This window comes from Capra hircus, chromosome 2, assembly GCF_001704415.2.
Source record: "Capra hircus breed San Clemente chromosome 2, ASM170441v1, whole genome shotgun sequence".
NCBI classification, from domain to species: domain Eukaryota; kingdom Metazoa; phylum Chordata; class Mammalia; order Artiodactyla; family Bovidae; genus Capra; species Capra hircus.
Window position 1 is genome coordinate 29,830,481 of NC_030809.1, and position 27,024 is coordinate 29,857,504.

Sequence of the window (27,024 nt, forward strand, 5' to 3'; positions counted from 1 at the left end):
GCCCCCTGCACACACCCATCACTTGTGCATAGAACCCCACTGACCTCCCTGCCACTGCACACCCCCACAGAATGAGGGGAGCTGTCTTTATAAAATATGACCAGTCTGGTAACCAATACTTACGTGAGGTACTTAAATGGGCCTGTTAAGTACCACTGACATGGGATTGACCCCAAGAGATGGGTGTCCATCAAGGGTCCATCAAGGACCCCCAAGAGATGGGTTCCTTGTGTCAGCTGTGAACCAACTCTGGGGCAGTTCCCTACGAGTTGCCATAAATGCTTTGAACCCTGGCAGCATCATTCAGATACATGCCTAAAATTCCCAGGAGCCACTTCAGTGAGGACAGCATCCACTTGGATGTCGTGGTTTGGGTTTGGTTGTTCTGAACCAGTGCTGTGATTTGATCGTCACTCTCCACTCCCTTCATCCCACTGCATCCTCCAAGCTCTCACTCTTTGCCCATCTCTCTCTTTCTTCCTTCCTCCTTCCTCTCTGGGAAGCAGAAAGAACTTAAGTGTCAGAGTCAGACTGGCAATGTAATCTTGAGCAAACCACAGCCTCGAAGTCTCAGTCTCTCTATCAAGGATTTACCTTGAAGGGCAGTTGTCGAAACAAACAGGAAACATCCATTAACATGCAGGCACACAGTTAAAACTCGCCCACCCCGTTCTCTTGTGCTGCCTCATCCTTCCTGGCTCCGCAAGCTCCATGCCCCATTCCCCACTCTTCCGCCATCCTTCCCAAGTGAGGACTGCTACTGAGATGGTGTCGAGGGCTTGGGAGGTGATCCAAGTAGGGGAGGCAGGAGGGAGGTGAGTGGATCTGCCCTGTCCAGCTCAGCCGTCCGCCTGGGAGTTGGCGACTCCCTTCCTGAAGGTTCTCGGGCGCTGAGGCTTCTGCGTGACTCTCAGGAAACATGTTTCTGAACCTGGCCCTGTCTGCCACCTTCCTGGGGGACTGTGTGGAGACCTTGGAAAGCTGGGGCCGTGCGAGGGGTGCGCTGAGCTCTAGGTCTGCCTGTCTTCCCTCTGCTGCGCTGGAAGGCAGGGAGGAAGTCCTGTGGGGGTGCTGAGACTTGTTCATGTGCTATACCTCACACCTGGCCCAGGCAATGGCCTCTCGCCAGGGTCCTCCCTCTCCCCTAGACTTTCACACCGCAACCCCTGGAAAGTCCAGACCCCTCTCCTTGTGTTCTGCTTAGAACCAAAGTCTGAGAGTTCAAAGCTCATCTTGCTCTTATCTCTCATCTTACCCTGTTGGAAACTGAGGCCCCAGGAAGTGACTTGGCCAAGGTCTCGTGATGAGTTAGCGGCCCCCTGGGTTTGGGACCCAGGACTCCTGAGTCTATCCTGAGCTCTGTCTCTCACACCCCAGACTCCCTCTGCCCTCACTCTGGCTCAGCCACTCTTGGCTGTGGCACCACTGACATTGGACATGGGACCGTCCTGTGTGTGTTGGAGGATGTTTAGCAGCATCTCTACCCACTGGATGCAATAGGATTTCTTCTGGATGTGACAACCCCAAGTATTTCCAGCTATTTTCACATGTCCCCTGGGGAGCACACAACCCCAGGGGAGGACCACTGTCTAGGTGTCCCTTCAGCCCCTGTCTCTGACACCTTATGTCTCTCACTAGGGAGATGCTCTTTCTGCTTTCTCAAAGATGCTCTTTTCTGCTTCCTGCTTCCTTTCGAGGATCAGGCTGCTGGGAAACCAGAGCACTCAGCCATTTTGCTCCTTTACAACTTTTTTTCTTTGCTATACTGGGTCTTCATTGCTGTGTGAGGGCTTTTCTCTAGTTGCAGTGAGCAGGGGCTACTCTCTCGCTGCGGTGCACGGGCTTCTCATTGCAGAGACTTGTCTTGTTGTGGAGCCCAGGCTCTAGGCATGCAGACTTCAGCAGCTGCTGCACACAGTCTCAGTAACTGTGGCTCACGGGCTCCAGAGTGCAGGCTCAGTAATTGTGGCACACAGACTTAGTTGTCCCAAGGCATGTGGGATCTTCCCAGACCAGGGATAGAACTGATGTCCCTTGGATTGCAAGGTGGATTCTTAACCACTGGACTACCAGAGAAGCCCCATTTTGTTCCTTAAGAGAAAGAGCAAAAAGCCAGATCTGGACAGATGCCATCCTTTCTTCCTCGTGGTCCTTGGTGTTGAAGCTGTCTCGGGAGGTAGGAGACAGGGTGGCATTTTCAGGCATCCTGTTGGTAGTAACAGATACCACGACAGTTCCAGAGTTTGTTGATTGAGCAACATCACATTCTCAGAGTCTGGGCCGCTTTGTGAGACTCTTCTCTTTGCTGGACAGTCATTGCCATGAGTTTTGAGCAGAGAAAGGACAGGCCAGATGATATGTCCTGAAGCTTAAGCATCAGGTGTATTTCACCTGGGCTCAGCGAGCTAGGGTCCCTGAGGTGCTATTCAGGGTGGGGCTGGGTAGGAAAGGAGGACTGAAAAGCGGATGTCAGAGTGGTGCTTGTATGTATATGGTGCCTCATTTCGAGCACCGCTGTGTGCTTTTCTGCTGTGCTGAGTGCTTACACACATTATATTGATCTTTGCAATACTCTCTGAGATACTCATTTTATAAAGAAACTGAAACTCAAAAAATTAAGTAATTGGCCCAGGGCTGCACTAAGCTAGTTAAGTATAGTGTCTGTATTTAAGCCAGTGTCTACCTGATCCCTAAGCCTGTGTTCTTAGTCACTGTGTTCCTGGAAGATGCTGAAGTGAGACAAATCAGAAGGGCTGGGTTTAATTTTAGGTTGCATTACTAAAGGCATGTGTTCCAGAAGTTGGGAGGTGATAGTGGTGCCTCTCATAGGTCACATGGGTTGTCCCTTGCTTCAGAGTGATAAAAAACCTCTGGTAGCAAGTGCTCAGGTGGTGAGGGGAAGCAGAGGGAGGTAGGGCGGGCTCAGGGGCTTTGGAGGCAGGGGTGGGGGAGGATTGTCTGTCAAAGGAGAGACTCACGAGGATGTGCACATCACATTCAGTGTCTGAAGCTCTCGTGTGCAAAGATTTGGCTTGTCTGAGCCACCCCATTGGGTACCACAAACTAGTGGAAAAGATAAGGAGCTAAAATCTATCTGCTAGAGCCACCTCATGATGCAATGGGCTTTGGGGGGTAGATAGTAAGATCCTTATAACTGAAAACAGTTTAATATAGCTAGGACCTTTTTTTTTTTTTTTTTTGCCAAACCTGTCTGCCTTGCATTCTCAACTGGAGAGTGTCTTATAATTCCAATTCCCAGGCCCTACCCCTGACAACGGTCTTCCCTGGTGGCTCAGATGGTAAAAAATCTGCCTGCAATGCAGGAAACCTGGGTTTGATCCCCGGGAAGATCCCCTGGAGAAGGGAATGGCAACCCACTCCAGAGAATTCCATGGACAGAGGAGCCTGGTGGGCTACAGTCCATGGGGTCGCAAAGAGTTGGACACGACTGAGAGACTTTCACTTTTCACCTTCACCCCTGACAGTTCGGCCTCTGGAGGTCTGGGGTGCAGCCAGGAAGTCAAGGTTTTCACAGAACTCCCCAGAAGGCTTCTGGTGCAGTTAGTCCCTGGATGGTAGCAGGGAACCATAGGATCGGATTGCTACTCACAAGAGATTGCTGTATGATGATGTTTCCAAAGTATGGTATATGGGCCAGACTGGTAATTATATATGAAATTATTTTAGGTGTATTTATTTTAATGCATATTAGAGGAGGAAGTATATAGCTTTTGTACCATATCTGTGATATCATGGATATCGATGCCTCGAACTACTTGAAGTTACATTTATTTTCAAAATTTTTACAAAATCTTATAAAATGATATTATTGATGGGGTTCAAGTGTGCAGATAAAGGTGAAGGGTGTATGCCAATAAAATCTAGGTTAACACTGTTGTGGGGCAGGGATGAGAGGGTGGACTGGTTGACTATAATCCTTTCAAGAGCCTAGTTTGTCTGTTAGTTCTAGAAGGTTCTATGGAGATAAGCAGGATAATTACAGTAGTTTGTCCAAATTGTCATCTGACAACTGTGCTGAGGAGACTGGAAATCCTTCTGCCCCCCAGTTTGGAGCCTGGGGCATGAAACCCCTCTTCTCTCGTCCTCATTCTTGATGATTTCCATGAAGTCTTTGTCGCTGGGCTGGGGGCCTCCTCATCTCCTCAGTGAAGATGCTCTTAGGATAGGGCGGGGGCCAGAGTATAGGGCACCATTTTTGTTCTCCCACTTATTTTCCTTCTTTACTCTCAGCTCTTGCTGCCAGTGGTTTTTATCACTCTGAAGCAAGAGACAACTCATGCAGGCTCTCTGAGCTATGAGGGGCACCACAGGCCTGTTACCTCCCGGTTTCTGGAAAACATGCCTTTAGTAATACAACCAGTGCAGCCAGTGATGCTGACAATGGGGAGGGCACTAGGGATGAGCTGCCTGCTCTGAAAAGGGAGAAGGAAGTGGTCTGCATCTGTTATGGCTCTCCCTCCCGGGCCTGCAGTGCCTGACCTGGCAGTGAAGGGTCTGGGCATCAGCATGGGGAGGCTCTAGAAGCACTTTAGGGTGGCAAACTCACCAGGGCTCTGGCAAGGAGACAGCAGGCCCTGCGGCCCCCACTGGCCTGGCTGCAAATCCCTGGCCTGTGGGAGTGGGGTTGGTACATTCAGCTGATGCGCAGATAAGAGGTGGGCTTTGGCATCCTGCTGTCAGGGACTGCTGGTACTTTTAGAGGCACACCAGGACAGTGGTGGGGACTTTGGGGAGCCCCTTTGGCTTCTGAGGGGGCTGTTTTGGATCTGGGTGCCTGGGTGTGAGGGGAGATGTCACTGATTATTCCAGAAAGTTGTCCTTTCTGCCATTCGTGGTGGTCACAGGTGGGAACAAACTGAATATGAATGACCAGTCACCTGGAGGCCTCTCAGGTGCTCTGGCAGATCAGTATCCTTGACCAGACATCCACTGGCCTTCCCAAAGTCAGGTTTCAATGGTCGTGGTGCCTGGGCCAGAAGCCAAAGCTTTGCACTGAGAACCTCACTTTGGGGCTCCCTTCCCCCTCCCATCAGCCTGCCTTTGTGATACCCTAGTCCCTCCATTCAGGCCCCGCGGTCACCTCTGGGAAATCCAGGAGCTCATGGGTTTTTTCCCCTTTTATAAGCCAAGGAAGTGTCCTGGCTCCTAGACTCTGCCCTGTGGAGGTGGGGGGACGGGTGGGATGGAGGGGGAGAGAGGAAAAAAAGACTTCCACCTTATTGTTCAGCAGCTGGAAAATTGTTGTCATCTGTTCTGCCTTTCATTTGCTGAGAATGGGAAAAAAATGTGGAAAAATTTGGGGAAATAAATCTCAGTACCCTCATAGGAACTCTCACCCTTCCCTCTACCTCACATCCCAGCCGTTTTGCTTCCACTTCTTCTCTGGGTCTTGGGGCCACAGTGGATTTGGGACTGGGGCTTTGCCGGGGTGGTACTGGGGCCATGCTGGGCTGTGCTGGGCCAGGAGTGGGCTGGGGCCGTTGCTGGACTAGGATGGAGCCAGGGCTGGAGCTGGGCTGGCCCGGCCACTTCTCACTCCGTATGGAGGGCTTGGGAAGCCACTGTGATGTCATTCGAGAGCTGCATAGCTACAGGATGATAAGTGAAGCCCTGGGGACCCAGCTGGCTGAAATTACAGACAGAGTTTTATCCCACTGGCTTCCTACAAGCCAGAGTGAGGCAGAGCTGAGCGGAGAGGGGGAGAGAGCGAGTGAGAGCTGGAGGGAGGGAGTGTGTGTGTGTGTGTGTGTGTGTGTGTGTGTGTGTGTGTGTGTGTGTATGGGCAGGCAGGCGGCACTTGCTCCTCCCACTCCTGACAGTCCGAGGGAGACTGAGTAGGACACAGACCAGCGGCGGTGCTGGGAGCTGCCGCCATGGAGGAATTATTTGAAACTTGAGGGACGAGGGGGCACTTCAGAGCACGTCTTTTCCCTTCCCTCCTCGCTCCCTCTGTCCAGAGGGTAAGTGTCTGCTGGGCAGGTGTTTCTCCTGTGTGGCTCCCTGCTAGACCTGGGGAGAGGGTGGTGGGCAGCTTCTGGGCGCGGGGGCTGGGGTCTGCCGTGGACCTGGACTGGGGAAGGGCGTGTGGCTCTGTGGGGCCGCGGCAGCAGTGTGCTGCCTTTGGGTGCAGATGGAGCCGACCTGGCCACCTCCCTCCTGGACTCACTGCCCTGGGACAGGGAGCAGATGCCACCTCAAATCTGAGGGGTGGCTGCATATGTAGGAGGGGGGCAGTGTATCTGAGCCAGCCTCACTCTTTGGGGTAATGGTTCATGGTGGAAGAGGATGGGGTGGGCAGAGGGCATGTGGTGGAGGCGTTGACTAGCCCCTGAAACATTCCCACTTACTCAGGACAGCACCCCCAACTCTCCAGTTCTATGACCTGAACTTTGTGGAACCCTCCCCACCCCAGGGCTGACCATTCCCCCACTGGCCTCCTGTGGGCTGCCATTCATGGCTTTCTCCCAACTTTGCCAGGACTCTTGGCGGCTCGACAGTCCCCCTGGCCGGGGATCTGATCTGTGAGCGTCCAGGCGGGTGCCTTGGCCTGGCAGAGAGGGACCTGGGTCGCTGTGGGCTCGGGAGCTATTTTTACTGTCCAGAGTGTGCCTGTGATAGCCGCTGCCTGAACAGGCTGAGGGCAGGGAGTGGGAGTGCCAGGCTCTGCCCCTAGTGCCTGGCGTGGGAGCCAAAGGCCAGGCTGGAGTCAGGAGGCTGGCCCTGCAAGCTCACATTCACCTCGCAGGAGTGGGCGGGCCTGTGACCAGGGCAGGTCGCTCACTCTGCAGGCCCGGGTCCCTCGGGTCCGAAATAAAGGCCACCAGGATGCTTTCTGTCCCTACTCCCTCTCTCTGGAGGAATTCAAGTTAAGATGGTATCTGTGTAAAGAGTGTGGGTCCTTCCTGAGGAGGGCCTGGGGACTCGTCTATCATCACCGCTTGACCAAGCCCCGTGTCTTATATGGTGAGGTTCTTAGGCCGCAGTCACAGACATAGAGTACCCCCCGCCTGCCCCCTACCCCAGGCTCCTCCAGCCATCTTCACCTTGAAGCGCCATTAGGGGGAAGAGCACTCAATTTGGAGGCAAGCAGGCAGGCGAGTCTGTATGCCCTCTGCTCTAGGTGACCTTGGGGGTTTCCCAGAGCCTGTGGAACAAACGAGGGGTTGGGCAGTAGATTAACAGAGCTTTGAGGCCGTTCAGCTCTCCAGATCTCCTGGCTTTTAAAATGCTCTCTTGGCTCAGCCTGCTTGCTTGGTCTCTCTCAGACCTCCTTTCCGTTGCCTCTGAGCTCTGGCTGAGAGCTGTGGGGCAGTAGCCACAGGTGGGAGGGGGCTCTGGTTTCCATTTCTGCTTGAATGCTGGCTTTCTCCATCTTCTGAAATTCGGATGGGACTGCGTTTGGACGCAGGGCTTAGCGCCTTCCTCGTTCTTTCTTACATCAGCAGATTGGTGGGTGGCTGCCAGTTGTGGATCCCCCCTGGGTCCACAGAGGCAGGTTTGGGGTGACCTTGGTGAGGTCCCTTGTGCAGGGGACAGAGCCACCCGTGAGAAGAGTGGCAGAAGCCCTGGGAGGAAGCTTGTTCTCTTCTCTCCACTCTCGGAAAGCGCAGTAGGTTCCCTGGGAGTGCTGCGAAACGAGAAGAAAGACAGCTGTCTGTTTGGCCGCCCCGTCTCTTCTGTCCCTGCCCCCAGTGCTTGTCACTGCGGCCCCCATGGACTCTCCCCGGGGTGAACCTGCGTCCCTCGGGCTGCACCTGTCGCCTGCCCTCTTTGTCTCTCAGAGGCCATGCCTCCTCTCTGTGGTTCCCCTTCAGAGACTTGGGACTTCTCTTCAGCCCCTAATTCTGAAGCTCTTCAGATCCCGCAAGGAAGCCCATTCCCATGTAGGAAAGTTCCAGAACTCTGCGAGCTGTTTTGAACAAAGAGTGGCCTCAGGCCCTGGCTGGCTCGGAGGGGTTGTGTGTGTGTCAGTGTAGGGTGGGGTGGGGAGGGGGAGTGGTCAGCATGGGTGGAGGCCAGCGCTGTCACAGAAGGGCCGTGGGAGGCCACACTTGAGCCACGGGGCTGAGGTTTCCCACAGCTCTCTCCGTCGTCGGCCCTTCCGCACTCACACACCTGTCCTGGGGCGGCTGCAGCTCGGCGTGTTGCCCTGGGCCAGGCTCCTTCTTGGGCTCCTGCCGCTAGAAGGTTTGCCTTTTCTACATGTCCTCCCGTTTCTCCTGAATGGAGCCGGTGTTCCCCACAGAAGTCCAGATGATGGGGATGGACCCCCAGAAGCAGCACCCTAAATGTCATAGGCATGTGTCTTAAGAATCGTGTGTGGACTCTGGGGTGTCCATCACCCTCTGAAATGATGTGCAGAGTTTGTATTTGTGTGTTTTTTGGGGAGTAATTCATCAGATACCCTCAGGGGTTCTTGATTAAGAAAGTGAATGTCCGCTGGACAGGGCTGGAGTGTGACTGAGGAGTCCAGTGAGGGATGCTGTGGGGTGAAGCTCTGGCTCAGCCAATTTGCAGGGACCTCCATGGGCGCAGCCTATGCTACCAGTTCTGTAGAACACCCCTCTCATGATATTTTGGCGGCAATGTGTCTCTTCCCATTCAGGGAAGCTTGGGGTCCGCCTTGAATCCCTAATTTTCCACTTCTCTGGATAGCAGTGGAAGAAGAGCATCTCAGTGGCTTACAGGAGTATGACTTTAAAGTCATGCATTGGTTGCTCAGATGGTAAAGAATCTGCCTGCAGTGCAGGAGACCCAGGTTCAATCTCTGGGTCAGAAAGATCCCTTGGGGGAGTGAATGGCTACCCATCCAGTATTCTTGCCTGGAGAATTCCATGGACAGAGGAGCCTGGCGGGCTATAGTCCATGGGGTTGCAAAGTGACAGACAGGACTGAGTGTCTGAGCATGAATGTCCTGCAAGAAGCAGTGATGGAGCCTCTAACGTGTACCAGACCCTGCACTCTGTAGGGCCATCCTGTATAGCTATGTGAGCTATGCATTGAATTATATGCCCTCTTCACATACACCACGTTATGAATCGTACTGTCTGGGAACTAGGTACTGGAGGATTGAGGGAAAGAGGTAAAGGCCTTCCTCAAGGAGTTTAGTGGGGAAAACAAACATGGGCAAATAGTGACCGTCTGGTGTGACCAGTGTTACGGTCATGGGAACAGGGCAATGGGAATTTAAAAAGTTTATCTGGATCTGGAGGACTGTAGGAAAGGGGTAAGGCAGAGGGAGGCTTCCCAGAGAGGTTCAAACTGAGCCTCCAGGAGGAAGAAGAGGTTTGCCAGGGAGGTTGACAGTTGTGGCAGCAGGGTAGGGAAGGGACTTTGACGAGAGCTGACAGCATGTTCGAGGCACAAGGTGGGAAAGAGCATAGAAACAGTAAGAGTAGAGTGGGGCGTGGTCAGAGTATCGAGGACAGTAAGATGAGGCTTCAAAAGGCAGGCAGGGGCCAGATGATGAAAGGTCTGCATGTATGAGGATGGAGGGGGATTGGGCCTTACTTTGCGGGCGATGAGAGGTGTGCAATGGAGACAAGAGAGGTTAGTGTGCCTGGAGGTTTCAGGCCCAGCTCAAGGTGCTTAGTTCCTGAATCTTGTCACTCTGCAGACCTACCAGTAAGCATCTGAATCTTCACCTGATGGTCTGGGAGGCCAGGCTCCGCATGGTTTAAGTGGTTGAGTTGGCTGAGTTAGCTATTAAGATGGGAATCATCCTTCTGGGTGATGGGTATATTTGGTGCAGGGGTGAGGAGGGAGGGGCTGCTTTTCCTCTGCTTTTTCTACAGAATCACATCCCTCTGGCCTCCCTGGTACCCTTCTTCTGGCATTCACGTGTCATTTCTCAACAGCCCCAGCCCTAGCCGCGACCCACCTTCTCCCATAGCTGGGGAAGAGGTTGTAGCTAAAGGGTTAACATGCCCAGAACTGGCTCCCCTGGCTACCTCCTGGCCAAGCCTCAGTGTTTGTCAGAGCTCACCTACCTTCCTGACACACATGGTTTTTGATGCCTCATTCCCACGTTTGAAGTGCTGAGAGTCCTCTCGGCTTGCTGGGGCCCCCGCCTGCCTCTAAACCCCTGTGTCTGGGGTGGGCACCATGTCCCTTCCCGTTGGCAGCACATTGACTTTCCTCCACGTTGGTTGGTCATCACTGCTCTGGGTAATGTCTTTTAATGAATTGTTCTTTTGCTGGATGTGGACCCAAAGGACTTCTTATCATGAAGGGCCTCATCCTGAAGACCTTAATAAATCACTCATGGTGCACAGCAGGCCTGCTGTGGGACACAGAGGGGATCTCTCCTCGCTGAATCACTTTCCTGCAGTCCACTAGGCTGGCACTCTTTCTTTTTCCTGGTTGGCCTGTCTGCCCTGACATCTAAACAGATGACCTCTCCCCACTGACATTAGTGAGAGAAGCGAAGGTCCTTAACCTCAGGGCTCAAAACGCTGACCACCTGGGTCAAGGTTACTCAAGAGGTGACCCAGAAGCTGCTGGGAGCTAGTTTAAATGCTGATTCTTGGTCCCGCCCTAGATCGATGAGTGAAAATCTTTGGAGATAAGGCCCTGGGATCTACTTTTTTTTTTTTTTTTTTTAAACAATCCTCGGAGGAGATTCTTAAGAACATGAAAATCAGACAACTGTCCAGCTTTTATTACCTTAATGTCCTGTGTTGATTTCTTTTGCTCCTTTTGAAGCACAACAGATGGACGCGTCTTTCCTTTCCAGGGGACTGGCCTGTTCTGTGCTTCCAGCCCCACTTGAACTCCCGCCGTTCACTGGAGGGAGCCTGGGGAGTAGGGAGTAGCCCACGTCCAGATCAGCTGGGGATTTTCCTCAGAGCTTTCCAGAAGCATGACACGCACATCTGAATTACGGCTGCCGTGGAATAGGGGCCCCTTGGTGCAGCCGAGCTCAGCGTTGAGGGTGGAGCCCAGGGCTTGGAGCAGCTGCTGGGAAGAGCGAGGTGTAGTCAGACAAAACAAGCAGGGCTTGGAAGAGACTGTGGACTTCACTTCCCTAGAGAAGCGGGCAGGAAGTCCAGTCTGGTCTGGGCTGGGGACCTGGGAGATCTCCCCACTCTGGGCTGCCCATACCTTGTGTTTCCCCCTTCTGCTCCCAACACCCATGGGCCCATCTGGATCCCCTGTCCCCTCCCACTGGAGGTCCAACTCCCTCTCCTCTGAGATGCTTTTACCTGAGTCGGCCACGCCCATGACAGCTGCTGGGACTTGAAGATGCATCTGGTGGCTCCTAGCTTGAGAGCCTGGAAGCCAACTTCCCTCACCACTCCAGTTCCCTCTCCTCCCCCCCCAACTATTTCACTCCTCCCCTTTGCTCTGGCCGCCTCTCTCTTTTGCCCTTCCTGCCTTAATAGATTGAAACCGACATGTTCCGGCTCCTTGTGGTCCTGGTAAATAGCTCTTAATGTGGCCGTGGTCGATGGGGAGAAGGGGGTAGGTGAGCGTGTTGTATGGCACGGGGGACGCGGGCACTTTCCTTCATCTCTGATGGGAGCAGCAGGTGTTCGTGCCTCGTTGGGTCATGCTGGTGGTACACTAGGGTTTCAGTCGAACCCCTCCGGGAGCTGACAGACCTGGGATGGGCCCGGGTGTCCTCTCTTATTTTGAAAAGGAAGGTCACCTATTGAAAGTGTAGAACAGCCTGGAGTGTGCTGCCAGCCCTGGGCGTCAGGAGCAGCCGGCCCCTTCTTTGAGGACAGAAATAGACATTTCCATTTGTGCTTAGCAAATAGGAATTAAACAGCTTCTACTTCTTCGATTTTCTTACTAAGCCCCAGTGGCCTGGCAGTTATTATCCTGTTGTTGTTCCTGCAAACAGTAGCCCACATTGGGGTAAATGACATGACAGGGGAAGTTTAATATTGGCATTTTCAAAGTCGATGGAGAGTGGGGTTGGCCCAAATGGGCCAAGATGTCTGGTAGCGGTGATCAGTGTGAATTTTCCTTTTCTGTCTTGGGAGATGCTTTCTTATCTCTCTTGCCAAAAGCTCTTCTTTGGTGGACCCTAGGGAGATCCTGGAATGGGTGTGCTTTCTCCTGGAAGGAAGGGGCACTCAGGCCTGCGCTGGTTTGCTCGCAGGGAGTCTCGTTGCCTTCTGAGTATAAATGGGAGGCCATGGGACACCTTACCTTTCACTCCTCTCCCCGCTTCCTGGACTGTGTACGTATGGACCTGGGAAATTAGGGGGTTCGGGGGAAGGAAGAGATCCCTAGTCCAGGAGGAATACTCTATCATCTCACAGTGTGGGCTGCAGAGTGGGGCCAGGGCCCAGGAAGGGGCCAGCAGCTTTCCTTTCAGGTGAGAAGGAAGGACAGCTCTTCAGATTCCCAGTAAGTGGTGTGAGGGGCCCATCATTGAGGGAACCTTACCCTCCCCCACCCCCACCCCTTCCCCACCAAGATATGAGTGGATGAGAACCTTCTGTCTGTAATGCTTTTCTCCTCTGGAAACAGCCAGCGGAGTCTCTGTTTTGTGAGTGTAGCATGGAGCCTGGTTCTTTGGAAAGACAGGGCATGAGGGGCAGCCTCTCAACTGCATTTCGGCCCGGTTAGGGATGATCCAGGGCTTCCCAGGTGGCTCAGTGGTAAAGAACCTGCCTGCCAATGCAGGAGATGTGAGTTCATTCCCTGGATCAGGAAGACCCTCTGGATGAGGAACTGGCAACCTGCTCCAGTGTTCTTGCCTAGAGAAATCGTCTGGACAGAGGAGCCGGGCAGGCTGCAGTCCGTGAGGTTGCAAAGAGTCGGACACAACTTAGTGACTAAACAACAACAGGGATGATGCCAGGCGAGTTGGGAGAGGCAATGTGTACACAACTGTGTCTCAGTAGCATTAGGGGCAGGCTGTCAGAGAATCGGACCTTCTCAGCTGAAACCCCATTTTAGTTCAGACCAGTGCCATCCCCGTAAGCCTTCGGCTGTGGCAGCACTCTGGCCCAGTATCACTTGGGGCCTGCTGCTGGCTGAGGTCCCGAAGCCCCAGGGAGAACTGGGGGCAGAGAGATGCTTCTGGAGTTACGTGAACGGGCAGCACCTCCAGCCCCCAGGGGGTGTGTGTGCACGATGGGCCTCATCGAGCATCTTAGTGCTAGTGCTTGGGTGACGTCATTTGGTCTGCCTGTGGTTTGTGCGTGTGTATGTTGATCAGGATGTTCCTGTTTTGTGGTCGTCTGATCACTTGTTTTTGGCCGTGGGCTTCTGTATGAGTGTTTATTTTTAGAGGTTGCCGCTTCTGGCCTGAGGGCTAGTCCTTGGGCATGGTAGGAGCTCGTATTTTCTTAAATGTTTGTGGCTTTAAATTTAAGTACTTATTTTGGGGTTTTGCTGCTTTTTTGTGTGTTTTTTCCTAAGGGTGTATTTGTGTGTGTGTGAGATATAACAGTGTAGAATAATAAAAAAGTTATGTGGTCTTCAAAGTTCTGATTTACTTTTAATTTACTTTTATTTTAAATTTTAAATTAGTTCTGACTTAAAATCCCAGCTTTACCAGGTACTGTGTGCGTGCATGCTTAGTTGCTCAGTTGTGTCCGACTCTTTGCACCCCCATGGACTGTAGCCACCAGGCTCCTCTGTCCATGGGGATTCTCCAGGTAAGAATACTGGAGTGGGTTGCCATGCCAACCCAGGGATCAAACCGGCATCTCTAACACCTCCTGCGCTGCCAGGTGGGCTCTTTACCACTAGCACCACCTGAGAAGCCCTACTGGGTACTATGTGTCTGCAAACACATGGTTTCACCTTTTCGAGTCTCAGTTTCTCCATCTTTAAAATAGGCATAACAGCCCCAATTCACAGGATTAGAGAGAATGTCTGTGTAAATGTAGCAAGGTGTTCCCTGCATGTTAGCTGTCAATATTAGCATTTGTGTGTTTGTATCCATGCTTGATCTTTCTGACTGGGGGTGCCTGTCTGGTGTACTCCACGAGTGCCTGTGGAGTGTCTGGGGGTTTGATTTGGGTGAATTCTGGTGGGAGTGTGTGTCTCTGGATGTCTTTGTGTCTGGTTTTCTGTGTGACTGTTGGTGTCTGGGCTGGAGTCTCTGCAGTGTTTGGGAGGGGGCTTTCTTTTCTTGCCAGTTGAGGGCCTGCCTTGGAGTGGGGGAAGGGGAGGGCTGTGTGTGTGTGTGTGTGTGTGTGTGTGAAGGCTGGAAGCTGGCCTGCTGACTGTACAGGGTGTGAAATCACTGAGTTCCTCTGGGCGGGGAAGTTCTTCGCTCCTGAGTCAGCCCTTTGGCCTCCCGCCACCCAGCGCTCACTTTTTCCTTTCAGAGAAAGTATTGCTCACAGCCCCCCAGAGTATCTGCAGACAAAATGACACAGGGGTCACCTCTCCCTGATGAAGACCTCTGCCTTTGTGTTCTCCATCCCTAAGCTGTTCCCTCTACTCCTGGCCCCTGAAGCTCCTTTCCAGAACCCCCACGGGCCCCTGGCATTCAGAGGGAAACTGTTCTCTCTAACACCAGTCCTGCTGGTTTTACTGAGCTCCAGCCTGGCCCAGCCCCTCTGGGTCTTTGGGAAGTGAGTGCAATGCCAGAGCCAGGCTTTGAACTGGGGCATCTTACCCCCAGGTTCCCTGACCAATTTGGGGCTCCACTGCCTGGCCCTGGCCCTGCTGGGTGCTGGGGAGGCTCTGCTCAGAAGCCTTGGGAAGGGGTCCTTTTGTCCTTTCGGCCACTTCGGCTCTACCTCTGGGGGTTGAGAGGATTCCCTTTGGAGATGCTGAAGGTGGTTCACGGTGGGGGCTAACCCTATGAGTCTGCCAGCCTGGCAGTGCCTGCCCAGGCTGGCTACACAGCCCCCATGGGCCCCTCCTACTCCACACAGGAGGGTTTAGCTGGCTACCAGTGGGAGGGACCACGTCCCACCATGGCGATGACCCCAGTGGTATGTTCTGCTCTCAGCGGATTCCCTTTGGGGATCCAGGGAAGGGAAGATCTCAGATGCTTTCCTTGGGAGAATGGAGGATGTCCCACCTCCCACTGATGTCTGCTCTCTGTCTCTCCTCCGGTCCCTCTCTTGTAGAGGTTGTGGGCCATACCCAGGGACCCCTGGACGGGAGCCTGTATGCCAAGGTGAAGAAGAAGGACTCTTTGCACGGCAGCACCGGGGCTGTCAACGCCACGCGGCCTGTGCTGTCAGCCACCCCCAATCACGTGGAGCACACCCTCTCCGTGAGCAGCGACTCAGGCAACTCCACAGCCTCCACCAAGACAGACAAGACTGATGAGCCTGCCCCTGGCCCCGCCAGTGCCCCTGCTGCCCTGAGTCCCGAAGAGAAGCGTGAGCTGGACCGCCTGCTCAGTGGCTTCGGCTTGGAGCGGGAGAAGCAAGGCGCCATGTACCACCCTCAGCATCTCCGGTCCCGCCCAGTGGGAGGCCCTGCTGCGCCTTCCTCTGGCCGCCACATCGTCCCAGCCCAGGTTCATGTCAACGGTGGGGCCTTAGCGTCCGAGCGGGAGACGGACATCCTGGACGATGAGCTGCCCAACCAGGATGGGCACAGCGTGGGCAGCATGGGCACCCTGTCCTCCCTGGATGGAGTCACCAACACCAGTGAGGGTGGCTACCCAGAGGCCCTCTCCCCACTGACCAATGGTCTGGACAAGCCCTACCCCACGGAACCTATGGTCAACGGCGGGGGTTACCCCTATGAGTCTGCCAGCCGGGCAGTGCCTGCCCAGGCTGGCCACACAGCCCCCATGAGACCCTCCTACTCCGCACAGGAGGGTTTAGCTGGCTACCAGCGGGAGGGACCCCACCCAGCCTGGCCACAGTCAGCGACCACCTCCCACTATGGTCATGACGCCAATGGTATGTTTCGCTCTCAGTCCTTTCCTGAAACGGAGCCCCAGCTGCCCCCAGCTCCAGCCCGTGGTGGGAGCAGCCGGGAGGCTGTGCAGAGGGGCCTGAATTCCTGGCAGCAGCATCAGCATCAGCAGCAGCAGCAGCAACAGCAGCAGCAGCAGCAGCAGCCTCGCCCACCTCCTCGCCAACAGGAAAGAGCCCACTTGGAGAGCCTTGGGCTCAGCAGGCCCAGCCCCCAGCCACTAGCAGAGCCCTCCATGTCTGGCCTCCCCGAGTTCCCGCGCGCAGCCTCCCAGCAGGAGATCGAGCAGTCCATCGAAGCCCTCAACATGCTGATGCTTGATTTGGAACCAGCCACGGCGGGAGCCCCCCTACACAAGTCCCAGAGCGTGCCTGGGGCCTGGCCAGGGGCTTCTCCGCTCTCTTCCCAGCCCTTCTCTGGCTCCTCCTGCCAGTCCCACCCGCTGACCCAGTCCAGATCTGGCTACATCCCCAGTGGGCATTCCTTGGGAACCCCTGAGCCAGCTCCCCGGGCCTCCCTGGAGTCCGTTCCCACTGGCAGGCCTTATTCACCTTATGATTATCAGCCGTGTCCGACTGGGCCCAACCAGAGTTACCATCCAAAGAGCCTGGCCACCTCCTCCTCACCTGCCTTCCTTCCAACCACCCAGAGCTCTTTGGGGCCTCAGCAGCCCCCAGCCTCTCTCCCTGGCCTCACTACTCAGCCTCAGCTCCCACCAAAGGAGGTGACTTCAGACCCATCCCGAACTCCAGAGGAGCAACCACTGAACTTGGAGGGGCTGGTGGCCCACCGGGTGGCAGGTAAGAGCCTCAGGGGCTGTGAGTGCTGGGTGTCCCCTCTTTATTCCCTCCTCAACTTCCCTCTTTGGTCTTGGTTGGCTTTGCTAGGGGGAGGCACAGCCATCATACAGGCACAACCATCATGCCTCAGTGAGTGCCATTTTGGCCTGGGGAAGAGGCATTTAGGAACCTATGTGCCACCCATCCCTTCCTGCATTCTGTGCCTGAACCACAAGCCAGGCCTTGTGGTTCAAAGATCAGTGTCTCAGGAGTTTTCAATCTAGTGAGGAAAGAGGTACACAGACAGATTATTCTAACAGAGTGCAGTGTGTGCTACAACAGAGATGGGGACCAAAGCCCCAGAGCCTGGGAAAGTAAGGCTTACCACCTAGACAATCAGGGAAAGCTTCCTAGAGGTGGTGACTCTGGGACTGGAGTACAGATTTTTCTAGGCAGAGATGAGATGCTCTCTGTAGCTACCTGTAGTGGAGAAGGTTGAAGGGAGGCCTCTGTGGACTCCAGTTCCTTTTTTGGCCCTCCCAGAGACATAACAATGTCTGAGAGGGTGCCCCAAAGCCCTTGGACCCTATCTGAGTGTTTAACCCTAGTGGGTCCTCTCAGGATATTTATGTCTCCAAGGAGGCCAAGATCAGCCTTGTTTAGCTATCCTGCTAGTCCTTGCTTTAGGACCAGCTCTGTATGGGGAGCAGGCACTGAGAAACAGATCTCTCTTTCCTACCAGAGAATGGACTTATCTTTCTGAAGGGAGGAAAAAGAGTGGGGCAACCAGACAGGTTTACTGGGGAGATAAAGGCAAGAAACGGCAGAGTGTCCAGGCCATGTTGCAAGGAACAGGAAGGACTCCCTACCTTCACTTTGTCCTAAGCCTATAACCATTCCATGGGGATAGCTAAACTGGGTGGGAAATCCTATGAGCTGGCTTTGTTGTAGGGGTGAAGCCCAGGCAGGGGTAGACCATAGCCTGGGGTGAGGGGGACCTTGTGCCAAGCCCCTCAGATGACAGGGTGGAAGGAGGTCAGAAGAGGAGCCTGGGCAGCTGAGTCTGCCTTCTGTCCCTTTTCCTAAATTTAGGGGAAGCTGAGTCACCATGCCAGCTGCAAGGAGGGAGACGCCCTTCTTGGGGATGGACAGTTGGTTTAGGGAGGGAGCTGGGGCCAGGCCAGTTGGCTTTGAGGCTGAGTCCAGGATCTGGTGTGGGGACATGGATGTCCTGCTTCTGTACTTCAGAGCAGAACACAGCCCCCAGTTCAACTATGGGTAACTTGAAATTGGCCATTATGGCAGTATTCACACTATGGAAATTGGCAATCAAGGGCTTCACCTTCCCTGGAGATTTGGTTTAGCAACACATCATCAGCTTTAACCAAGGGTGAAAGGATAAGATGAGTAGCTCTATAACCTGAGGGGCAAAATGCTCCATGGGGTGGTCTCCAAGGGACTGCCATCTTCTATTTTTGTCCACATCTGGGCCAGTAAGATAAAGAATACTTGGCTTGTCAGAAGAAACCATTTTATTCCTGGTGCCGGGAAAAGAATGGGTCTCTCAGTATTTTACAGAGTTGGGGCGGTGGCCTGAGGAATAGTGACACGCTAGTCTAATGATGGGCAGTATCCAAAGAAATTTACCCTGATTCTGCGACTGGACTGGTCTCAGGTGTCTCTAGAGGTAGAGATTTCAATGCATTTTGGAAATCAGATGTGGATCTTATCCTTAAGGAGTCTAGAGTTTAGTAAGGGGAAAAAAGAACTAGAACTTTAAAATGAAGTTATTTACAATAGAAGAAGAGAAGTATGAGGTATCTAAAGAGAGTAGGATGAATTTCCTCCCCCTCCCAGAACCCTTCCGTGTAGCTCAAGAGAAAGCCATACTTTAATGGCCCCAGAAAGATGTCCATCTTACAGTGGCTCTCCGCTCAGTGTTTTCTCTCCTACAAGTTTCTGAGGTCTTGCCTCTCAACCTCCATATCCTGTAGCTGCTCAGGTTCTGGCTGCCAAGAAGTCATCAGGATGGAGGGATATTACTGGCACAGTATCTGTGTCCCAACCCTGCTGTCATCTCCTCCACCAGCTCTGAGTGACTCCATCAGGAGAAGGGCTAAGATGTATAGAAGGGACAGTTATATTTGGTCCCTAGGGCTTCAGAAGGTCTCTTTGGTCTATGCCCTCTCATGACCAGTATTTCTTATGTCAGCAGATCTTGCTTGTACAGCGTCTTCAGTAGCCCTTCAGGATATCTGCAGTGCTTGTTGTAGATAAAGATGCACCAGCAGGCTTAAGTTGTAAAACAGTCTAGGAGCCAAAGGATAGACTTTCAGCACTACCGCCTTCTTCTCATTCTGTATTCTTCTGCAAGGAGCTGGAATATAAGCTTCAACATGAGTAACCTAGGGAGCTCAGATCTGAGGAGAGCCTCTATATGGTCATGAATATGATCTAGTTTCTTCTGGCCTTTCACCCTCTGGTCTGCCTTTTCCTCCTTGGCTGTCCTCTGTACTTCAGTTCTGTGTCCTTGGTTCATGCCACTGTGATCCAACTACTACTTATGTATTATTTCAGCTTAGCTCTCAGAGAATGTCGGAGTAGTTTTCTTAACTTGATAAAGAGTAGATACCAGAAACCTAAAGCACATATCACACTTTCTTGTGAAACATTAGAAGCATTCCCATTACACCAGGGATAAAATAAACATGATTGTTATCACCGTGATCATTTAACATTGTATTGGCTATCCTAGCCAGTGCAATAAGACACGAAAAAGAAATAAGAGTCAGAGTTGTTGAGTCCAATCAAGTTTTCATACGATCCTGATTCTGTGCCTGGACTGGTCTCAGGTGTCTCTAAAGGTAGAGATTTCAATGCATGTTGGAAATCAGATTCGGATCTTATCCTTAAGGAGTCTAGAGTTTAGTAAGGGGAAAAAGAACTAGACCTTTAAAATGAAGTTCTTTGTAATAAGAGAAATATGAAGAAAAGTTCTGTGGGAATGAAGGAAAAAGAAAGATCACTATCAGCTAGAGAGACTGGGGTTGAGTATATGTTTTAAACAGAGCCTTGGAAGATAGGAGTTTGAAATGGGTGAGATTATTGGAAAGGGAAGGCTCATAATGAAGCTAGGAAGGCATAGGATGTGTTTGAAGAATGGAGTGGGCTGAGAGCAGATAAGGCTGTGTGATAGTGAGTGAAGAAAGGAGCCTGGGGCTTGCGTCTGGTTGGTTTTAAATGCCAGACGGAGAAGCTTGAATCTTAGCTAGTGGAAGTGAAGGAAGCCATTACTGTGTTTTAGGAAAGGATGCCATGATCGGAACTGTAGTTTAGGAAGATGTATTTGGTGGGTCTGGGGAGGAAGGATACAAAAGGGGAGAGACTTTGAGCTGGGAGATGCTAGGAGCTTATTGGCTAACCTGGGTGGTGGGGACTGAATTAGGGTGCTGACCATGGAAATGAAAAAGAAGAGATGGGGGCAGGGATGCTGTAGTGGGATGAGAACCAACGCATTTACAAGTTGATTGGGTATAATAAGTGACGAGGAGGGAGATATCAAAGAGAATTCTGAGGCTCCATAGATAGAACAGAATGAGTGTTCCATCAACAAGCCAGAAGTTAGGAGGAGGAGCAGTTTGGTGTAAGATGAAGATCTCAGTATTCGTTATATTGAATTTGAGTGACAGTGGAGGCTCCAGATAGAGAGAGATGAAAGGCAGTCGGACATCTGGAATTGGACCTGAGAGAGTGGAAAGAGCTATAGATTTGGGAGTCATCCTCGCAAACATGAAGGTTAAAGCTTTGGGCACGGATGAAATCTCTGTATATCAGATGGCGTGGAGAGAAAAGAGCTTAGAATGAAACGGCCGTGAGGGAATGGAAGCCATGCAGGGCCTGGAGGACGAATGCTCTGGGCCCGGAGAAGGCCCTGAGACGGTGGGTCATCACAGAAGTCGGAATAGTAGAGGGGTCCCGGGAGGCCAGCAGCGCCACTGTGGGGCGGTCACCAAGAGGAAGACTCGGGGAAATTCACCGGGCTTGCCAGTTAGGTGGCCTCGAGGGTTTTCGGAGGCATGTTTTCAGTAGAGTGGTGGTGACGGAAGCCAGACCGAGGGACTGAGGAGTGAGAGGAGAGAGTGCAGACAGCGCATCATCCGTTCTTTTGAACGGTTTTGGGATAAAAGGGAAGAGGGTGTAGCTAAAGCGGGTGGCAAGATACTGAGAGCTTCTTTGTGTGAAGATGGGAGCCATGAGAGTTTTCAGAGGTGGAAGAGAGAGAGGTTGGGTATGGGGGGAAGAGTGAGAAGAGAAAGATACAAGAGAGAGAGGGAAACTGACAGAACAGGTCTCTTTGGAGATAAGGAGGGGTTAGGCTTAGGAGTAGATCCCTGGGTAGATAATTTAGGCTCAACCAGGCGGTAAGGTAGGGGTTTCCCACGTGGCACAATTGGTAAAGAATCTGCCTGCCAATGCAGGAGATGCAAGAGACATGGGTTGGCTCTCTGGGTCAGGAAGATCCTCTGGAGTAGGAAATGGCAACCCACCCCAGTATTCTTGCCTGGAGAATTCTGTGGATAGAGGAGCCTGATGGGCTACAGCCCATGGGATTGAAAAGAGTCAGATACAATTGAGCACACATCTGAGCTGAGGAGGTAAGGTACCTCTTCATGAAATAAGAATAGAGAATGGATACAGATGCAGTGGAATATTGGTGTCAACTTTTGAGAGCTTGAATTAAGAACTCAGTTTTGATATGTCCTCATGGGAAAAGGAGACAAGATCAAGGCCCATTCTGTCATTCACTCAACATGTGCCCCTTGTCTGTGCTACATGTTCGCCTAGGTAGGCTCAGGAGAAATGGTGGTAAACAAAAAAGATAAAGATTTTTTTTTAAGAGGTAGACATGGACAATAAACCAGTAAGCAAATACACATATAATTTGTCAGATGGATGATAAGTGCCATAGAGATAAAGCAGTGAAGTGCCAGTGAAGGGTAAAGGGTGGTGGTGGGGTAGTTGGATGGTCAGGGGGAAAACTTTGTTGGGTAGGGAGGGAATGTGCCAGAGGAAATAGCAAGTGCAAAGCTTCCTGAGAGAAGGAAAGTCACGGTTTCTCCTTGAGCAACTAAGGAAGGAGTTGCTCTTCTTTCAGATGGAGAAGAATGTGGGAAGAGCAGTCTTAGAGGTGATATCAGAAGTGTGGCTTGGGCCACGTTACGTCTGAGATGCCCATGAAGTGTTTAAGATGGCTGGATGTATGAGTCAGGAGTTTATGGGGGAGAGATGGGAGCTTAGGAATGTGGGAGATATCAGTCTGTGATGTCATGTGAAGTAAGAAACTGCATGGTCTTACTGAGGGGGTGAGCACAGACAGAGGGGAGGTCCTAGGATTGAGTTCTGGAGCTTTGAGACATGAGGAGGAACCAATAAATACAAACAAACAAACTGATGTGGAGCAGCTTTTGAAGTAGAGAAAACTCAAAAGGTATGGCTCTCTGGAAGCCAGAAAGAAGTGAGACTGGCCACTGTGCAGCCCCTGGGGTGTGAGATGGATTGGAGTCAGCTGGGTTGAAGAAAAAGACATCCCAGGTCCTTACAGTGCATCCAGGCAGGCTCATCTTAAGGACTTTTCAGTGGTGCCCAGCAGTCTGGGGCAGGACTTGAAGTGGCTCCTAAGTGGCCCCCATGGAAGAGGATTACTAAGGAGGGTGTGATGGAAGAATAAAGGGCCGAGGAATGCCCTGATGCCTGGGGAGATGACCCTTGGGCTGAGACTGGAAAGGTCACTGATTAATCCAGGGGTGGGGAGATGACCATGAGCAGAGAGAGGTCCTGGAACGGGGACATGCTGACCATGAGGGTGGGTGAGATGTGGAGCCAAAGGATTGAAATCTCCTGGTCCCAGGCTGGCACCTTCCTGCTCCACGCTGGGGTTAGGAAAGAGAGGTGAGTGGTGTCCTACTGGACCACAGACCGTCCACCTGTCCTTCGGAGAAGTGAGACCCCGGATCCACCCTCTCTTGTCTGACACCCTGCCCACCTCCCTCAAGTGTGTGGCCAGATTCTAGACAACACCAACTAATGTTGATTTTTTTCTTTGTTTTTGTTTTGTTTTCGTCTTGTTAAATGCCTTGTCCCTGGCGTTCTTCGTGTGTCCCGTGTCCATCTGTCCCCCGTACTGTGGGCGTGTTTCCTTCCTTGCCTGGTGTCCTCCTCTTCCCGCCTCCCTCGTCCCCCACCCCCCCACACCCCACGCTGCTTGCCTCCCCACTGCCGGCTCCCCGGGGTGGGGGTGGGCAGCGTACAATGCCAGGCTGCAGGGCACTGGGCGGACAGTTAGCTCCTGGCACCCTCCTCTCCACCGGCTCCGAGCTTCCTCTCTCTCTGGTTGGTTCCTCTCCCTCTCCCCTCCTTTTATGACTCACCCTCGCTCCCCTTTTCTCTCTCTTCCCTTCCAGACTTTGCCCACTTTCTTCCACCTCCTCATTTCCCATCTCCCCCTCATTTTCCCTCCTTTCCCTCTTCTGTTCTCTCCTTTCCGTCTCTTTCTTCTCTTTGCCTCCGCTTCTTTTCTCACTGCCTCCCTCCTCTGTCCTTGCTCCCTTCTCCCTCCCTCCTCTCTGCATGAGTGAGTGCTCCCACTTCTGCATGGACACAGCCTGATGCTTCCAGCCTTGGCCTTCCCTGCTGGGAAAAGAGTCTGGGGTGACTGGACCAACTTTCAGGCTGCTTGTGGGCATGCAGGTCGTTGCAACAAAGGCGCTCAGTGAGGGTTCTGACAGCCCAGCCCTCCAGCTGCCTTGGCCCTTAGATCACCCGGGCTGTCCTGGCCAGAGCCTCGGCAGGAGCCAGGCCATGCTCAGTATGGACCAGTGGGCACAAGACACAGAGTGGTGCCCCGGCGCCTGCTGCTCTGTCCATTCTGGAGTACAGCACTCGATGGGGCAGGGCACCCCCCTCTGACTCATCCTGAATCTCTGACCCCAGGACCCATGGCCAAGAGTCAGAAGCCCCGGGCGTGGTCCTGGCTCTGCCTGTGACCACTTCTGTGACACTCCCGGGCAAGTCTCTGAATTGCTCAGAGCTCACCCTCCCAGCGTGGCAAATGGAGGCTCGTAGCCTGGCTATGTGCCTTTAGCTTGGTGACTTGATGTGCTCCAGTATGGTGGCCCTTCCATCCAGAGTCACGCTGCTCTATTTTAGAGTGATGTGGTCCATTGGCATCCTCTGCCCCAGCTGGACATCTAAGCCCTTAGGCTTTTAGTTCTGGGGAGGGAATCCCCTCATCCCATCCCAGCTTGTTGGAAGCCAGAAGCCCAGGTCAGGGAGAAGACGGTGTGCACGGGTTTACCCCATGCCGTGGCCTTAAGCAGCTCTGGGAAAAGGCTTAGGGGGTGAAGGGGCTGTTGCCTTCCACTGGCAATAGCCGGTGCTTTCAGGGCCCTCCTTCTCCCAGTCCATGGACAATAGGGAGATGGCTTTAGCAGAATAGCTCCCTGTCCGCCTCCTCTTCTGTCCCTCCACCTTCTTCTCGGCCCAGTGGTGGGGAGTGCAGTGTCCAGCTGGGCCTGGGGTTTGGGGGAGTTCTGGGAGTGGGCCTGTCCTGAGGGGAGCTGGCATGGCTTGCCCTGGGGCTGTTAGCTAGTGTGATTGCCGTGTGGCTTTCTGGTGCCCTGGCCCCAGCAGGTGGCCTCCCGGATCCCCTCGCTTCCGGAGTCCCAGGCAAGCTGTCGGACACCCAGCCCTGCCACCTGGAGCTGAGGAATCCAGTCTTTTGGAAAATGGAAGGCTGGAGAGAAGAGCTGGGTCTGTGAGGGTGGAAGTGGCCAGTCTGGGGGTTGTAGAGGAGGCATGTGACGAAGCCTGGCACAAGGACATTTGTCCATGGTCGCTGGGGTGGTGGGCAGCCATGCTGTGTCTATGAATCAGGTGTATTGATGCGTGTTAGGGCGACAGCCTCTAGAATTGTGTGTGTGTGTGTGTTTGTGTGTGTGTGTGTGTGAGATGGAGATTCTTGACCTCAGGTCCAGGCCACTTTAGGGGAGCCTTGGAGCCGGCTGTCCCCTGAGCACAGCGCCATCCTGGGGGAGCAAGTGAGGGCCCCGGGAGATGGGGCTGCCCCAGCGCCCTGTGCCTTGCTCTTCAGGTCTGGTGGCCAAGGTGGAGGCCCCGGGCTGTGGTGACTGCTGCCCTCCAGGAGGACTGCTGTCCTCCAGGGAAGGCGTGATGCCCAGAGTGTGCGAGCAGCCCTTGGAGGACGACACATGGCTTCTCGTGTAGTGTGTTAACTACTCTAAAGACCGCTCTCTGGCTGCTTCTCTGTGCTGCTGGGCTGAGGAGGCTGGGCTCACCAGCTTTGCTGGGAAGACTTTGCAGAGTCCCTGGGCTGCCTGTCTTCCCCCCACTTCCTTCATAAACTTCCTCTGGTCCCTGGTCTCCTGCTGAGGAAGGGCTGACTGTGGAGGTTCTGAGGATGACTGTGACCCACCGCTGTTGCTGCCAGGCTCAGGCTGTGTGTGCCCACGTGTGTGTGTGTGTGTGCGTGTGTGCGCGCGTGTGCACGCGTGCACGCACATGCCTGTGTGTATGCAGGGAGTGGGGCACTAGACAGAGGCCCTGAGAGCGGGCCTGGGGCCAGGAGGCTGAGAAAGACCTGAGGTGAGGGTGGGAGGATGTGCTGGGCGGAGAGGAGGCTGGTGGGAAAGAGTGGGGCTATTTTTATTACCCGTCAGTCTCTGGGACGTGAGGGAGGGGTGTTCTCCCCTGACACAGGCTGTCAGCTTGTGTCCAGACGTCCCAGCTTGGCTGAGGAACAATGGGGCTCTCTTCTCTCCCCTCTGCCATGGCCCGTCTCCCCTCCTGTAGAGAGGGACAAGAGAGAGGGAATATGGCTCTCCTGGCACTTGGGGGGCAGATCTGGGCCTGCCAAGGCGGACAACAGTGGCACACTGTGTTCAGAGAATTCGAGAGGCCTGGGGCTAGCCACTGGGGCTGCGGGGGGTGCTCCGCGGGAGAGGGTCTGTCCCCGTGGGAGTGGAATGCGGGGCTTCCCTCTTCTGCAGAGGGGGGCTGTGCCCTGCAGGACCCTATGCTTTGGATGGCCGCCTGTCCATCCCCCTGCTTCCGGACAGAGCTGGTCCCACTCTGGTGGTGGTGGAGAGGGGGCTTGAAGAAGAGATGGGATTGCTCTCAAGTGGTGACCGCCTTGGGCTAGACCTCACACCCTCCACGGCCTGGAAGCTTCCCCTCTCCGCAGTGGTCTAGCCTCCTCTCTGGGCCACTCTGCAACACTCTGCAGCCCTTGAACGTGGAGCTCATGTTCTGAGTGCGTCCAGGAGAATGTTCTGTGTCCCTCCAGGAGAGACAGGGCCCTGAGTTAAAGCAGACCCGTTTTTCAAGGGCAGACATCAGATCCCCAAACAAGGACATCAGCTGCCCCTTGCAAAGACACGGGCTCTGGCCGAGGGAGGCAGCGGGGCTGGGAGAGCCGGAACTCAGTGCAGCCCTAATGCGTTTCTTTTAACCTTGGGGCTGAGCTTAGTTCCAAACCCCTGGGAGCCTTTTCCGAACGCGCCTCCTTTGTCACAATTATTATTAGAAAATCAATGGCTACGTCTGTTTCTCTCTAATGTTTTTGCCAGGAATGAAACCAGCAGTAGCTCTGGACCAAGCTGCTCAGGGAGGCTTGACAGGGAAGGGGGCTTGGAGGAGGTGGGGGAAGTGTGAGCGAGGGTAGGGGACCACCCCCGCACCCCCCTCCCCCAATTCTCTGAGGGCTGAGAGCCTGGGGTTGCCCTAGGATCCCTGAGTGGGCCCTGCCCAGCCCTTCAGAGGTGTGCCCTGTCCTCCATCTGGGTTGATCCTCATAGCAGCCCCTGGTTAGGACGGTGCGACCCCTACTTATCTCTTCTGCAAATAAGGGCCCTTTGAGGCAAGGGGCTTAATTGTTTTAAGTAAGGCGGTTTGTGAGCCTGGTTTACAGTCTTTACTCGGGGCTTTTTTTTCTCTTGGTTGAGCTGGTAGGCAGGTTGCCTCTGATGACTGAAGAGCTGGCCGTGGAAACTCAGGACACCACCCCAACAGGGGACCTTCTACATCTGCAAGTGCTCTCCAGACGAGGCTCCTAGTTATGGGCTGGTCTGAATGCACGTCTTGGAGTGACTGTGTGTGTGTTTGTGTGTGTGTGTGTGTGTGAGATGTGTGCACCCATCCCTAGACTTGGCAGCTGGCAGCCTGCTGTTCATGACGAGTAGCTAGGCTTCTCAGCCTGTGCTTTTCATAGTGGCCTCAGTGGCGGTGTCAGGCCGGAGCTAGGGATTCTTGGGTCCATGCAGACCCCCCTGTGAAGGGTAGATGACGATTCAGT

General features: G+C 53.6%; 1 protein-coding gene across 10 annotated transcripts in view; it reads left to right on the forward strand.

Moving 5' to 3' along the window:
* The window catches only part of TNS1 (tensin 1), a 211,314-nt gene that overhangs the window by 145,007 nt on the left and 39,283 nt on the right, over positions 1 to 27,024 (forward strand). For 6 of the 10 annotated variants that reach the window (XM_018059646.1, XM_018059634.1, XM_018059639.1 and 3 more), the window contains 2 exons: positions 15,072 to 16,676; positions 22,959 to 23,045. In XM_018059646.1, coding sequence (XP_017915135.1) covers positions 15,072 to 16,676; positions 22,959 to 23,045 — 1,692 coding nt within the window. The remainder of the gene's footprint in view (positions 1 to 15,071; positions 16,677 to 22,958; positions 23,046 to 27,024) is intronic. The other 4 variants (XM_018059653.1, XM_018059662.1, XM_018059669.1 and 1 more) reach the window with 1 other exon arrangement.